Here is a 16,908-nt window from a genome sequence, read left to right on the forward strand (position 1 = left end):
TACTAATGGTGCGCCGTAAATGGTTGAAAAACCAAGAAACGAATGGACTGGCGAAGATTAAAAAAAAATCCAATCTTGACAACATCGCAAAGGACATTCTGTATAAAACTCTTGATAAGAACATCTTCAGCATGATCAAAACGTGCTCTACCGCAAAAGAAATCTGGGAAAATCTCATCCAAATATGTGAAGGAAATGAGCAGACAAAGGAAAATAAACTGTCTGTAGCAATGCAGAACTTTGAAAATCTAAAATGAAAGCTGGTGAAACTCTAAATGAGTTTGATGATGAACGTTTCAGCAGCTTGGTTAATGAACTAGCAGCTCTGGGTAAAGAGCACAGCAACAGAGAAATAGTACTCAAAGTAATGAGAGCTCTGCCCAGAGAATGGGATGTAAAAACCATGGCTTTGAGAGTATCAAAAGATCTGAACAAGTTAGAACTGCATAACTTGTTTGCTGACTTAAAAGCCTATGAGTTCGAACTGGAAGTGAGAAGCGGAGAAGAGTCCTCATCTAATCTACCTACTAAGGCTCTTGCTACTACTGCCACAACTATTACTACTCCTGCTGCTGTAGTTGTTCCACAAGCAGTACCTGCTTCCATTATTGAGAGCACTTCTGAAATGACTGCTGAAAAGATCAGCAATGATGCTATATCTCTATTTGTGAAAAAATTGTCCAGATTCATGAAGAAGAATCATCGAGCTTACCAAAACCCTAACCGGAACTTCAAGAAGGATTCAACACCTGGTGACATGGCGTGTTTTAACTGTGGAAAGATTGGTCACTTTATTGCTGATTGCCCGAAGCCCAAGAAGGATGACCAGAAGAAAAAGGAATACAAGCGGAATGGCAAGAAGTCTAGAAGCGATCGCAAAGCCATGATGGCTGAGGAAAGCAAATCCAAGTGGGCAGATTCTAGCTCTGAGTCTTCTGATTCAGATGATCATTCTAGCGACAACGATGCAGAAGAAGTCAAATGCCTTATGACAGACATTGAATCAACCTCAACATCTGGAGAGGTATTCGATTTTGACTCTAATGAATTTACACGAACTGATTTGGTTAATGCACTGCATGACATGGTGGAAGAGAACTCAAGACTTTCTCATACATTCGAGGAAGTTAAGACTGAAAATCAAAACTTAAAAGATCAAATCAGTAAGTTTATTTCTTGCAAGAAAACAACTGTAGTAATCTAAAAGTTGAGATAAGTAAGTTGAAAACTGAGAATGAAAGAGTAAATGCAGAATACCAGACAATGAGATCTGAAAATCAGAAGCTATCACTACTGGTAAATTCATGGAACAATTCTTCTGTTTCTTTAGAGAAGATGCAAGAATTGCGGAAGCAATCTGGTGACAGAAGTGGTCTCGGATTCAGCAATAATGAAAGCACTTCTGAAATGGGTACTAAGCCAGAACTAGATAAAGGCAAAGGGAATTTCATTCACTTTGTTAAATCCAGTATGGTATATGAACCTGAAGTATCAACTGTTAGAGTTGAAAGGACTGTAGATCAGACTAACAGAAGGAAGCATTATGGTCTGGGTTATGTTTAACCTAAGGGGAGAGTTCACTAGAGTTCTGGATCTAGTAGAGGATTTAACTCAGAAGGACAATCTTCTATGAAGGTTAAAAACTACCAGTACTATAATTCTAGACCTGTTCAGAAGAGATACAGGCCAGACAACACAAACAGAAGGGAAGAACAACATTCTAAGATGCATACTATTAGAAATAGCAGACTTCTGTTGCATGAACATATTTGGACACCCGAAGTACAAGGTCACCAAGAATTGTACAAATGTGGGTTCCCAAAGGACTGATAAGGATTGGACCCTGATAGGATTGATTAACGAAACAAGAGTGTTTAGAAGAGGGGTTGAATAAACACTCACAATTAAAATTGATCTTTTCGAGTTTTGAGTTCAGTTTGGTGAGAAACTGATTCTCGGAATCTTGTTGGTCAATGACAATCAGTTAAACTAAAGTAGTTGCGGAAATTAACTGACTGAAAGATAGAATACAAAACTGAAATAAAAGACACAAGGATTTTTTCTTGATGTTCGGAGATTTCAATTATTCCTACGTCACCCCTTCTATCTCAAGGATAGGATTTCCACTAAAAGACTTTGATCGAATACAAGATTTATACTGACCCACTTCAGTTTGGACTTATCACTGCCAAAAACTGAAACTCTTAGTATTACAGAATGTTCTCAGTGCGTAACTGATCTTAGCACTATCGAATTTAACGATTATTACAAAGTGCTAGTGAGCTCAAATTGTAGCCTTGACTGCTACGAATAAATCAAGTGAGTGTGAGCTGAAATTTTGACAGAGTAACAGCAAGCTTTGAATAGAGAGTTTGTGCGCGCTGCTTTTTCAGCTGATCTTCTGTCATATTTATAATCTTCTCTTCCAACGGTAACTTGAGATATATTTGAATCTTTGTATCCGTTGATTGCCACTTCATCATTCCTTGGGCATTGTTTGCTTCGTTTATTGTAATGCGGCGTCTTAATTGCTTTAGCCGAAATGCGTTGTTCTAAGCTGTATTGATTGAAGTGCGGCGTTTCGTATTTAGTTGCAATCTGCTATGTCTCTTTTTCGGTTGAATGTTCTTTCCCGAGACATGTTTAGTTGAAGGAAGCATACGGCTGAATATATCAACTGATCGGTTTCCACCTGATCAGTCAGCTGTCTTCGAGAATTCAATTAAGTTCAACTGATCAGTTGGTTTTCTTCGAAAGTTCAGTTCAGCTGGGTTCGGTTGCCTTAGATAATATGCGCGATACTCTTCAGTTAGGCAAGCTGTATAGATCGAATATTTGATCAGTTAGTTCTAATAAATAATCGGTTTGTCAAACATTCGAAATTAAGTTTACAACAATTTCCCCCTTTTTGGTGTTTGACAAAACTAAGCAACTAATAACTGATCAATGAAGCTTATATGATCTTCAAGTTCGTTGTAGATAAAATAATCAACTGTTGTGTACAGATTCGGACAATGAAATAATGAAATAATCTGAATGAAATAATCTGTAGCTACATTGTATCAAATCCATTGAGCTGATCTCCATTGAACTGCTGATCTGATGATCTATTCCCCCTTCTTGTCAAACGCCTCCATTCTGATAGATAATCTCTTAACATCGGTTGAAAGAATCTTGACAGAAGTGGCTACGTCTGCGACTGCGTTGAGCACAGTGGTTTGCATGAAATCTATCTTTCTTGATACGAGTGTCTCCACCGCATCAACTCTTTTGCTGATAGTGTCTTGAGTCGCTGAGAGACTTTCATCTACACCTCTATGCTTGTCCTTCGGAGACTGGATCAAAGGCTACTAAGGTCCTGTCAGTTATAACTGTCTCTGCAATGGTCTGTTCTGGAACAATTATTTCAGCAACTCCAATTGATCTGGGGGAGGAGAATATGGATCCTGAGTAGCAACTGAATTGTCCAGCTGAATAGGCAAATTTGTGGCATCTTCAGTCGGAGCATCAAGAATTGGTGCTTCTGCTGGAGATTCAGTTGAAACGAGGACTGGCTCATCAGTTGGAATATTTTCAGAATGTAGCAACTGAGCCTCCACATTTTCAGTAGTTTCTTGACCAGGTGACTGAGCTGGCACATCAGTAGGCTGAACAAGCTCTTCAGGTAAGACGGGATCCTCTAGAACTGCTCGATCAGTTGAGTGATCAACTGATACAGAAACAAGTTCCTCTGTTTGAGATTCTTGAATTACTGACTGAATAATTTCATCAATATTGGCGAGTGTCAAGTCAGCTTCTGAGTACATTTGAGGATCAGCAACAGAGGATCGAGGCATATCCTGAGCTTGTTCTTTATTCGGTGATGTGGATTCTTCTTCTTCTTCTTCGGAAGGCCCTCCATGAATGACCAATTCCTGATCTCTTTCCCAAAATTTTATCTGTAAGTGCAAAGAGGTAAGATCTGAATCCAATTGAGTAAGCACTGCTCGATCATTGTAGGCAGTTGGATTCGTAGGAATGTAGTTGGTCTTCAGCTCTTCAACCAGTTGTGCCAACTTTTTGGCTCTCATTAGATCAAAGAAATAATTTTTTCTTTGCAAAGCCTGCAAGATAGTGGCAGCTTTGACTATCCTCAAGACAATTTCTTCCAACCTGATAAAATTCTTCAGCTGGGACTTTCTCTTCAATTGTTTTGCAAAAGTATGAGTTCTGTACATAGTCCAAGCGTCAAAAGTTTTCAGTTTGGTTGTGGCAAATGCATTTACCTGTTCCCAAATGAGGTCGATATGGGTTTGAACTGCATTTGTTGGCCTGGGCTCTTCAATTAACTTGCCCTTCCCTTTCTTGTCGGTGAGAATGTGTGGAATGTTCAATCCTGAACGAGTAGTTTCCACTGACTCCCGAATAGAGATTCCCTTTGGTCGAGCAGGAGCAAAGAAAATAGGGCGATTAACTGTTTTCAGAGAGGACATGATCCTAACTGACTCCTTCTTTGATGGGTCAGTTGTTTGAGGCAACTGATCTTTTGCTGAAGCTTTAGCTGAAACGGTTTTTAATGGAATAGCCTGAATAGGTTGTTGAGCGTCCGATGATTTCAACCTTTCAGTAGGAATAGATTCCAGGGAAGCTATTGGTTTTGTCTTCTTAGTTCTAGGCTTCTTGACAACCTGGGGAGACAGAGTTTTCTCCGATTCTGATTCACTTATAATCAACTTTCTCTTTGTAGGCTTCAGTTGAGTCAGCGCTTTTGCCCTTTTTACAGACTTGGGAGCAGCCTGTTGAGCTCCAATCTCTTTTTTGATCTTAATGAACTGATCAGGATTGAGATCCAGTTTGGCCTTGGGTGGCAACACATTCTTGGCATTGAAAATTTTGGATTTGGATGATCTCTCCGAATCATCAGCCACCAATCCATTAACTTTCATCAGGTAGCTTAACTGAACAGCGAAGCCCTTAGACTGCTTGTTGGATTGAAACATGTTCTTCAAAGTGTTGAAGATGAGGTGCTTCCAGTTGAGCCGTCGTTCGGCCATAATAACAGCAAGGGCCTGAAATTTTTCCAAGGTTAAAGCAGCAAAGGATCCTCCCTTTGCCAATAGCCATTTGGCTACAATATCAGCCAGTAACTGAACTTCATGTTTAAGTTCTTTCTTTGGATCAAAGACTTTGATTTTCCGTCCATCAGCAGAAAGAAGAGTTTGCATAGCTTCAACATCTGATGCTTTGACTTCAGCAAGGTGTGCCAATCCATCAGAAGGCAACAAAAATGTTTCTCCGAAAGAGTCTTCAGATAAGGTCAACAATTGACCATTAACAGTAGAGGTGATGATACCATCGGGATTGACAGAACCATTGGAGTAGAAATCAAGAAGTTCCTTTGGATAAATCTCCTGGGAAGATTGTCCCAAAAACATCCTGAGACCAGCAGATTCAATCTTCAGAAAAACGTTCTTAACATCAGCTTCATGAACTGATAAAACTGAGTCAAAATCAATGGCCATAGCGTTCAACATGTGAGCTGGGATCTGGTTGGCCATTTGAACTGAATGATTTCCTGCGAAAGAGAATGCTTGAATTTTTTTTTGCTCTAAGAAATTTGGATAAGCGTAAAGAAGAAGAACTGAAATGGGGCGGGTAAAGTACTTATGTACGTGACTGTTCGAATTATAGGACACGTGTCAGTCCAAAAAATTGAATAAAAATATGTGTACGTGTGCTATAAGCGTGTGTGCAAAAAGTGAGTGGTTTTAAAATAGGCCACGTTATGAAACTGCAGTCACGTCAGTTGATTTGGAATATAATAAGTTTTTTAATTTGTTAACTTATGTGAGAAGATTTGTAAAACATCCAACTGAACAATCAGTTGGGAAACTGATTCATTTCAGTTGAATATTCACAAACAATTGTCTTCTCAGTTAACATTTTCAAAAACTGATATTCCCCCTTAATCGGTGCATAGAATAATTAAAATGACGATACAAAATAAATTGAAGGGTCAGAAAGATTATTGTTTGCTGGAACGTTGACGGCCCTTCAGCTTCCATGATTTTCGGCTATAAATAGAAGTAACACGGTTAGTTTCAGTCATATTGGTGAAAATATTTAAAACAAAAAGTATGGCAGATACGAGTAGCTCGAGTGCTTCGCCGTTTTCTCTGGAGACCAGGAAGGCTGCTATAGAAGATGAGATCTTCTATAAGAGTCTTCATTACTGGGAAAAGTTACAGAAGCTTGAGTTTCTGTATAATACTGGGTAGGCTACCACTCCTGAACTGATGGCAGAGTTGAACAAATTGCGGGAGCACTTGAACATAGCTGTGTGGGTGGACATCCTTAATGATGGTCATATCTATCAGCTAATGCTTCGAAAGGAACTGAAAATCCTTAAGCGCATAGCTGGTTCTCATAGCTTTGTCAAGACATCTACCGCACCCTTATCTTCTTGGTTGAAAATGTGGATAATTGTTGTAGAGGAAAAATATGATGATGTAATCCGTGCAAACGTTTATGATTGAATGAAGTATTTATTTGCTTAACTTTGTTTTTCTCTTTCCTACAAATGATAAACTTCATCAGTTGTTATATATATATGAATTGCGAACTTTAAACAGATGAACTGATGAAAGACTAACTTTTTTCAGTTCACTATGTACTGAAATCAGTTAAGTATTAAGTAATAAATAACAAACTGCTATCAGTTGATAATGAACAACTGATAATTAAGAAGCTTGGGTAAATGAGAAAAACGCTTCGGTTGACTCGAGACTCTTTAGCTTCTTCAACATTTAATGTCATCTGTCTATAATAAAGACGATAGAGATACAATGTGAGATAATAACAGTTCAATATGTCGGATTCAAGAAATTCGGATGCATGCAGCAGTACTTATGTTCAAGTTACTGAACAATTAAGTCCATATTTAGAAGAGTTGAAGAAAACAATGGAGGAATATGTCTTCACGAAAGTGATGTCAACATGGTTCAAAATTCATGATTTGCAGAGGATAAGCAGTAGTGGTGCTGCTCTTTCTCGTGCTCAAGCAGCAACATCAAGAGATACATTGATCGTTTTGAAGTCAGACATGTTACAGACCCGGTTGATGACAATGTTCTGTTACATGCAATGTTATGGAAGGAATGAGATGTAATTGAGAAGATTTCTACAACCGAATCATTTTCTAGAATCCGAATTTATGAGTTGAATAATTGGATTACACAATGGCAGGATTCAGTTGGTTCTAAGTTATCTTCTGTAACATGGAATCGATTTTATTCTTAATAAAGTATCATTTCCAATTTGTTGTTGTGTTCTTATTTTCTGCAAATAATTTTATTAGTAAAACAACATTAATAATAATTTTAAGACAAGTCAATTAAACCAAGAATATTGAGAAAGTAAGAAAACTTCGTCTCGGGTAATGGTTTGGTGAAGATGTCAGCTGCTTGTTGCTCAGTTGAAATATACTCCAGTCTGATGTCCTTCTTCAAAGCATGATCTCTAATGAAGTGATGCTTGACATCTATATGCTTGGTCCTTGAGTGAAGAACTGGGTTATACGTGATAGCAATCGTGCTCGTATTATCACAGAATATGGGCGATTCATTTGTAATTACTCCATAATCTTTCAGTTGTTGCTGGATCCAGATCAGTTGTGCACAAAAACTACCAGCAGCAAGGTATTCTGCTTCAGTTGTTGAGGTAGCTATGGATGTCTGGTTTTTGCTGAACCAAGAGATCATTCTGTCTCCTAGAAACTGACAAGATCCACTTGTACTTTTGCGATCAAGCTTACATCCTGCATAATCTTCATCTGAATATCCAACTAAATTGAAAGTAGAGTCTTTAGAATACCATAACCCAACATTTTGTATACCCTTAAGGTATTTCAAAATTTTTTTAGCAGCTGAGAAATGTGATTGCTTAGGATTTGCTTGAAATCTAGCACACATACAGACAACAAATACAATATCAGGACGACTGGCAGTTAGGTACAACAATGAACCTATTAAACCTCGATATAATGTCGCCTCAACTGATATTCCCCCTTGATCAGTTTCCAATTTTACTGATGAGCTCATGGGAGTATTTGCAGCTGAACATGATTGCATGCCAAATTTCTTCAGCAGCTCCTTTGTATATTTAGTCTGACTGATGAATATACCATTCTCCAGTTGCTTCACTTGCAGTCCAAGAAAGAATGTCAGTTCACCCATCATGCTCATTTCAAACTTATCCTGCATTAGCTTAGCAAACTTTTCGCATAATTTGGGGTTAGTTGACCCAAATATGATATCATCAACATAAATTTGAACTAATAAAATGTGATCATTCATAGCAAATTTGAACAAGGTCTTATCAACTGATCCAACAGAAAAATCATGATCAGTTAAAAATTTTGAAAGAGTTTCGTACCAAGCTCTGGGAGCTTGTTTCAGACCATATAAGGCTTTGTTCAAATGGTAGACATGATCAGGAAAAACATTATTTATGAAACCTGGAGGTTGTTCAACATATACTTCTTCTTGTAGTTGACCGTTCAGGAATGCACTCTTTACATCCATCTGATATACCTTGAATTTCTTATGTGATGCATAAGCAAGAAAGATTTTGATTGCTTCATGTCTTGCACCTGGAGCATACGTCTCATCATAGTCAATTCTTTCTTCTTGCCTATATCCTTTTGCCACTAATCTTGCTTTGTTGCGTACAACTGAACCATCTTCGTTCAGTTTATTTCTGTATACCCATTTTGTACCTATAATAGTTTTTGAAATTGGTCTTGGAACTAAGTTCCAGACATTGTTATAAGTGAACTGATTTAGCTCTTCTTGCATTGCATTCACCTAGTTAGGATCAGCAAGAGCTTCATCAGTTGTCTTCGGTTCTAGTTGTGAAACAAAAGCTGAATAGATAAATAAATTTATCATTTGATTGCGAGTTCTTACTGGATCAGATGGATTTCCTATTACCAGTTCAGGTGGATGTGATTTTCTCCATCTGTACTCAGTATTTGTTGTATCAGCAATTTCTTCAGTTGGTAACTGAACACAGTTTTCAGTTTCAGTTGGTGCTTCGTCAACTGGTATTTGAATGTTATCATTATGCTCTGTCAACTGATTATCAGCAACGACTTCCTGCACATCTGATTGGTCCAGTACTTCTGGTTCAGGTGTTTGAAGTATGTTTTGATATCCATGACTTTCATCTGTGTCATCATCTTCCAAACAGATATCTGTAAATCGATCAACTAGCTCAACTTGATCAGTTGGCTTATTAGTTAGTTCAGTTTCATCGAAATCAACATGAGCAGATTCTTCAACATTTAGGGTTTTCTTGTTGAAAACTCTATAGGCTATACTAACTGATGAGTATCCAAGAAATATTCCTTCTGCAGATTTAGCATCAAACGCTTTTAAATAATTTTTACCATTATCAAGAATAAAACATCTGCAGCCGAATATTTTGAAATAAGTAATTATACTTTTTCTTCCATGCCAGATCTCATATGGTGTTTTCATATGATTCTTATTAATCATTGATCTGTTCTGAGTATAACACGCAGTGTTTACTGCCTCTGCCCAAAATCTTTGAGAAATACCAGAATCAGCAAGCATTGTTCTGGCAGCTTCTTTAAGAGTCCGATTTCTTCTCTCAGCTACACCATTTTGCTGAGGAGTTCTGGCTGCTGAGAGCTCATGCTTAATTCCAGCATTTTCTAGGAAATTTGAAAGAGTTTGATTGATGAATTCAGTTCCTCGATCAGATCTGATTCGATCAATTCCAACTGATTTTTCATTTAAAAGTCTTTTGAAGAGCTTTATTAGTTGCGAAGCAGTATGGTCTTTAGATTTGAGAAAAATAACCCAAGTAAATCTTGAAAAATCATCTACGACTACCAAGGTGTATTTCATTCCTCCTAAGCTCATGACTGGTATAGGACCAAAGAGATCCATGTGCAACAGTTCTAAGCATCGGGATGAAGATTTACATCCCTTGTTTTTAAAAGAGGATCGTACTTGTTTACCATACTGACATGCTGAGCAAAGTTTTTCTTTTGAAAAGTCTATTTTGGGCAAACCAGTTACAAGTTCATGTTTACTCAGATAGGCAATGGATTTAAAGTTTAAATGATTTAGTCTCTTATGCCACAACCAGTTTTTAGATGATTTGGAAGCAATAAAACAAACTGGTGCATAAGTTTGATCATTCCAACTGACTTTATATGTGTTTCCACAACGTTTGCCAGTTAGTATGATTTCATCAGTTGAAGTTTTGACTAAACATGAGTTTTTGTCAAATTGTACTGAGAATCCACTGTCGCATAACTGACTGATGCTAATCAAGTTATACTTCAGGTTTTCTACTAATAGAACATCTTTAAAAGTAAAGTTACCATGGATAAGCTTACCCTTACCCACAGTTCTACCTTTGGAATTGTCCCCGAAACTGATGTTTGGACCAGTGTATTTGATCAGTTGGGATAACGCACTTGCATCTCCTGTCATATGTCGCGAGCATCCACTGTCCAAATACCATATTGAGTTCTTGTTTGTACCTGTTACCTGCAATCACACATATAATATAACTTGGTACCCATATCTATTTGGGTCCTGAACTGATTAGTCCCTTAGGAATCCACACTTGGATTAGTCTAACAGACTTTCCAGTAGCTGTATTCCAAATGGTTTTTCTCGGCTTTTGTGTGCTTGGTGTGTAGTGTACAGATGATACAATATTTGTTTTAGCTTTATTCAACTGATTGTTCAGTCTATATCTCTTCTGAACTGGCTTGCAGTTATAGTAATTGAAATAGCTATTCGAATAGTTCTTGTGAGACCTCTTTGATGACTGACTTTGTGAATCAGTTGAGAATTTTTTACTATAACCAATCCCATATCTTCTAGCCTTGTTCATATTCTCAGTAGGTTGCTCAATCAGTTTACTGGGCTCAATTTGTTCTTGTATCACTGCTGTTTTGACAAAATGAATGTATTTCCCTTTGTCTATTTTTGGCTTTGGTTGAGTATCATTTGGATATATTTCTCCTTGAGTGTTGAACCCTAAACCAGTTTTATCAGAAACTGATTTTTGTGAATTCTGCATCTCATTCAGTGCAGTAGATGACTTGTTCCAAGACTGAATGAGCTCAGTCTGTTTTGAGTTTTCAAGAATCAACTTCTGGATTAATGACTGATTTTTGTTTCTCTCTGCTTTTAACTCAGCAATTTCCCTTTTTAGACTCAACCCATCAACTGATTCATCAGTTTTGGTTTTATTGTCTGTGGGATCAGTTTGCTTTGCTTTGATTTTTTCAAATGATGATGCAAGCTTTTGATACTCATTTACCATGTCATGTAGTGTTAGAATGAGTTCTTCTCGTGTGAAATCAGTTGAGCTGAAATCAAATACCTGTTGGCTAGATGATTCTTCTTCTGCATCATTAGCCATTAAGCACTTGACTTCCTCATCATCACTAGAGCTGCATGAGCTTTCTGGTTCTGACTCCTCACTGTCAGTTTCTGCCCATTTAGATTTGTTTTCTTCAGCTAAGAGTACCTCATGTTTCTTTCTGAAGGACTTCTTATCTTCCTTGGGTCTTCTTTTGTGCTCATATGATTTCTTTCTTCTATCAGTTGAGCCTTGACTGTCCTTCTTGGGTTTAGAACAATCGGCCATAAAGTGACCTGATTTGCCGCAGTTGTAGCAGGCATTTGATTCATCTTTGGAACTGTTCCTTTGGTATGGCTTCTGGAAGTTTCCTTGATTCTTTCTCATGAACCTTCCAAATTTTTTGATGAACAATGACATAGCATCACTGCTCAACTGATCAGCAGATTTCTCGACTGAACTTATTGGTTCTGTTCTGACAGCAGCTAGAGCAGTTGTGGCTGCAGGGGTAGATGGTTCTCCTTCTCTGGTCTGCAGCTCAAATTCATAAGCCTTTAAATCAGCAAACAGATCATGAAGTTCAATCTGGTTCAGATCTTTGGACTCTCTCATTGCCATGGTCTTGGCATCCCATTCCTTGGGAAGACCTCTCATTACCTTTAGTGCAATCTCTTTGTTGGTATACACTTTTCCAAGTGTATTTAACTCATTGATGATACTGCTTACTCTTTCATCATACTCGTGCATTGATTCTCCTGCTTTCATTTTGATGTTATCAAACTTTTGAACAGCAACAGAAAGTGTATTTTCTTTGGTTTGATCATTTCCATCACACAGCTGGATCAGCTTTTCTCAAATTTCTTTGGCTGTCTTACACATCTTTATTTTGCTGAAGGTTACTTTGTCCAGCGTTTTGTACAGAATGTCTTTAGCCACATTATCAAGATTTGCTTTTCTTTTATCTTCAGTTGTCCATTCATCTCCTAACTTTTCTACTCTTTGTGGTGCCCCTTCTGTTATGGCAACTGCTGTATTTGTTTTTAAAATCTTCATGGATCCATCAGTTATGACATACCACATGTCATCATCTTGTGCAGCTAAATGAGCCTGCATTCTGAATTTCCAATCATCAAATTCTTCTCTGGAGAACATAGGAATTTTTTTGAATGAAGTCATACTAGCAAGTTTATAGATCAAAAGTATTCAAGAACAAGATTCAACCGCTCTGATATCACTTGATAGGATCGATTAACGAAACAAGAGTGTTTAGAAGGGGGGGTTGAATAAAAACTCACAATTAAAATTGATCTTTTTGAGTTTTGAGTTCAGTTTGGTGAGAAACTGATTCTCGAAATCTTGTTGGTCAATGACAATCAGTTAAACTAAAGTAGTTGTGGAAATTAACTGACTGAAAGATAGAATACAAAACTGAAATAAAAGACACAAGGATTGTTTCTGGATGTTCGGAGATTGCAATTACTCCTACGTCACCCCTTCTATCTCAAGGATAGGATTTCCACTAAAAGACTTTGATCGAATACAAGATTTGTACTGACCCACTTCAGTTTGGACTTATCACTGCCAAAAACTGAAACTCTTAGTATTACAGAATGTTCTCAGTGCGTAACTGATCTTAGCACTATCGAATTTAACGATTATTACAAAGTGCTAGTGAGCTCAAATTATAGCCTTGACTGCTACGAATAAATCAAGTGAGTGTGAGCTGAAATTTTGACAGAGTAACATCAAGCTTTGAATAGAGAGTTTGTGCACACTTTCTTTCAGCTGATCTTCTGGCGTATTTATAATCTTCCCTTCCAACGGTAACTTGAGATATATTTGAATCTTTGTATCCATTGATTGCCACTTCATCATTCCTTGGGCATTGTTTGCCTCGTTTATTGTAATGCGGCGTTTTAATTGCTTTAGCCGAAATGCGTTGTTCTAAGCTGTATTGATTGAAGTGCGGCGCTTCATATTTAGTTGCAATCTGCTATGTCTCTTTGTCGGTTGAATGTTCTTTCCCGAGACATGTTTAGTTGAAGGAAGCATACGGCTGAATATATCAACTGATCGGTTTTCAACTGATCAGTCAGCTGTCTTCGAGAATTCAATTAAGTTCAACTGATCAGTTTCCAACTGATCAGTTGGTTTTTTCGAAAGTTCAGTTCAGCTGGGTTTGGTTGCCTTAGATAATATGCGCGATACTCTTCAGTTAGGCAAGCTGTATAGATCGAATATTTGATCAGTTAATTCCAATAAATAATCGGTTTGTCAAACATCCGAAATTAAGTTTCCAACAAAAATAGACTGGGTACCAGTTACTAAAATTTGTGTTTGCAAGAACAGGAAAGAAAGTCAAATCAGCAGCTCCACATGGTATCTAGACAGTGGATGCTCCAGACACATGACTGGACAGAAAAATCTACTATCAGAAGTAATGTGTTGTACTGGACCAAAGATCACATTTGGAGATAATTCAAAAGGTAAAACCGTGGGTAAAGGTAAGATTATCCATGGTAACATTATTATAAATGATGTACTATTTGTTGAATATCTATGTTACAACTTGATTAGCATTAGCCAACTGTGTGATAATGGTTACTCTGTGACTTTTCAAAAGCACACATGCACAGTTAAAAATGCTGATGAGTCTACTGTGTTAACTGGGAAAAGAGAAGGCAACACATATAAAGTCTCTTGGAATGTAGATCATATTAACGTTCCTACGTGTTTAGTTTCTTCTCTTAGTGATAAACATTGGTTATGCACAAGAGACTGAATCACCTGAACTTCAAATCAATCAACAATCTCAAAAAGCAGAATTTAGTTGATGGCCTGCCTGATATTAGTTTTGTTAAGAATCATGTTTGTTCTGCATGTCAACTTGGCAAGCAAGTGAGATCTAGTTTCAAGAATAAAGGTAGTAAATTAACCTCAAGATGTTTGGAACTATTGTATATGGACTTGTTTGGTCCAATCCCTATCGTGAGCTTAGGGGGAATGAAGAATACACTTGTTGTTGTTGATGACTTTTCTAGATTTACTTGGGTAATATTTCTTACTGGAAAAAGCTATTTCTGGAAAAATCTATTTCTATCATGAAAAATCTATTTCTATCATTAAAATCAGAAGTGATCGGGGTACTGAGTTTACTAACAAGATTCTTGAGTTGTATTTAGATGAACAGGGCATTCATCATGAATATTCAGCCGCCAGATCACCTTAACAAAATGGAGTAGCTGAGAGGAGAAACAGAACTATTAAAGAAGTTGCTAGAACAATGCTAGCAGATGCAGACATCTCTCAGCGCTTCTGGGCAGAAGCAATCAACACCGCATGCTACACACAAAACAGAACCATGGTAAACAAGAGGCATAATCAGACTCCTTATGAGATATGGAAATGGAGTAAGCCTAGTGTATCTTATTTTCATGTATTTGGTTGCAAATGTTTTGTGCACAATAACGGTAAAAACTATTTGACTGCATTTGATTCAAAATCAGATGCTGGACTTTTTCTTGGTTACTCTACAGTAAGCAAAGCTTTCAGAATCTTTAACAATAGAACTCTCAATGTTGAAGAATATGTTCATGTTGTGTTCGACGAAGACAGCAGTGCACTTGAAATTTCTAATGTGTCAAATTTGAGTAACAGGTTAGACAGGATTCATCTGGAACTGGATAGTGAAGACGATGCAGAATTAAATATCAACGATGTTCAAAATCCAGAACCAGACATTTCAATAGTGGAAGCAGAAGTACAGACATCAGATATACCAGTACCAGCAGATGACATACCCAAACCTACTACTGGTTTAGCTGAGCTTAATCCAAATATGTCTAATCAGGAAGAAATCCTTTTAAACCCTTTTATCTGGAGAAAATCTCATCCTCCATCCTTGGTTATTGGCAATCCAGTAGCTCCTTTGAGAACAAGAAGGCAATTGATTAATGAATATATGCATGTTGCTTTTATTTCTCAGGTTGAGCCTAAGAAGATTGAATAAGCTCTTCTTGATCCTAGTTGGATTGAAGCCATGCAAGAAGAACTCAATCAATTTAAAAAAAAATGAAGTGTGGTTTCTCGTACCTAGACCAACTCATCAAGCAGTCATTGAAACTCGGTGGGTATTCAAAAACAAACTAAATGAAGAAGGCACTGTGATCAGAAATAAGGCAAAACTGGTGGCTCCAGGTTTTAGACAAGAAGAAGGAATAGACTATGATGAGACATTTGCACAAGTAGCAAGACTTGAAGATATCAGAATATTCTTAGCCTTTGGTGCCTTCAAACACTTTAAAGTCTATCAGATGGATGTCAAGAGTGTCTTCCTAAACGGCCTACTACAAGAAGAATTCTACGTCGAACAACCTCCAGGTTTTATCGATCATTTCTCACCATATCATGTACTCAAATTACACAAAGCCCTTTATGGTTTAAAACAGGCACCTAGAGCATGGTATGACACCCTTTCACAATTTTGGGTCAATCATGATTTTACAATTGGCTCAGTAGACAAGACTTTGTTCACTTTAACAAAAAAATAAACACATTCTATTAGTGCAGATTTATGTTGATGGCATTATCTTTGGGTCAACTAACCCCAAACTATGTGCAAAGTTTGCTAAATTGATGCAGGATCAATTTGAAATGAGCATGATGGGAGAATTAACATTCTTCCTAGGACTACAGATCAAACAACTTGATACTGGAATTTTCATAAATCAAGCTAACTATACCAAGGAGCTTCTGAAAAGGTTTGGTATGGAAGCATGCTGTGCTGCTTCCACTCCAATGAGCTCATCTACCAAGCTTGATAAGGATGAAAGTGGAATTCCAGTAGATCTAACTCAGTATCGTGGTCTTATTGGCTCACTATTGTATCTTACTGCCAGTAGACCTGATATTTTATTTGCTGTTTGCATTTGTGCAAGATATCAATCTAACCCAAGCAATCTCATTATATTACTGCGAAACGTATACTGAAGTACTTAAAACGAACTCAAAATGTCGGATTATGGTATCCTAATGATTCATCTTTCAATCTTATTCGATATTCAGATGCTGATTATGCAGGGTGCAAACTAGACAGGAAAAGCACTAGTGGTTTTTGTCAATTCCTTGGTGATAGGCTGATCTCCTGGTTTAGTAAAAAGCAGACTTCCATAGCTACATCTACTGCAGAAGCATAATATCTCGCTGCTGGAAGCTGCTGCTCTCAAATACTATGGATGCAACAACAACTTAAAGACTATGGGATTCAAGCTTCTGAATCACCTATCTTCTGTGACAATATCAGTGCCATTAAAATAACGCAAAATCCAGTACTTCATTACAGAACAAAAGAACATCTACATCAGACGTCATTTCATCAGAGATCATGTGCAAAAGAAGGACATTCGTCTGTAATATGTTTCTACTGATCAACAAGCAGCGTACATCTTTACAAAGCCTCTGCCTGAAAATAAGTTTTCTTATTTCCGAAATGTTCTTGGCTTAATTGACTTAACTTGATTA

At 37.4% G+C, this 16,908-nt stretch overlaps 1 protein-coding gene across 1 annotated transcript; it reads left to right on the forward strand.

The window, feature by feature from the left end:
• Positions 1 to 253: 253 nt before the first annotated feature.
• Positions 254 to 1,563, forward strand: LOC140971902 (uncharacterized). Its single transcript, XM_073434435.1, has 2 exons — positions 254 to 1,126; positions 1,282 to 1,563. The coding sequence occupies exons 1-2, from the start codon at positions 254 to 256 to the stop codon at positions 1,561 to 1,563; spliced, it is 1,155 nt and encodes a 384-aa protein (XP_073290536.1).
• Positions 1,564 to 16,908: the final 15,345 nt, after the last annotated feature.

Source organism: Primulina huaijiensis, chromosome 1 (genome assembly GCF_012295235.1).
Source record: "Primulina huaijiensis isolate GDHJ02 chromosome 1, ASM1229523v2, whole genome shotgun sequence".
In the NCBI taxonomy this organism is placed as follows: Eukaryota; Viridiplantae; Streptophyta; class Magnoliopsida; order Lamiales; family Gesneriaceae; genus Primulina; species Primulina huaijiensis.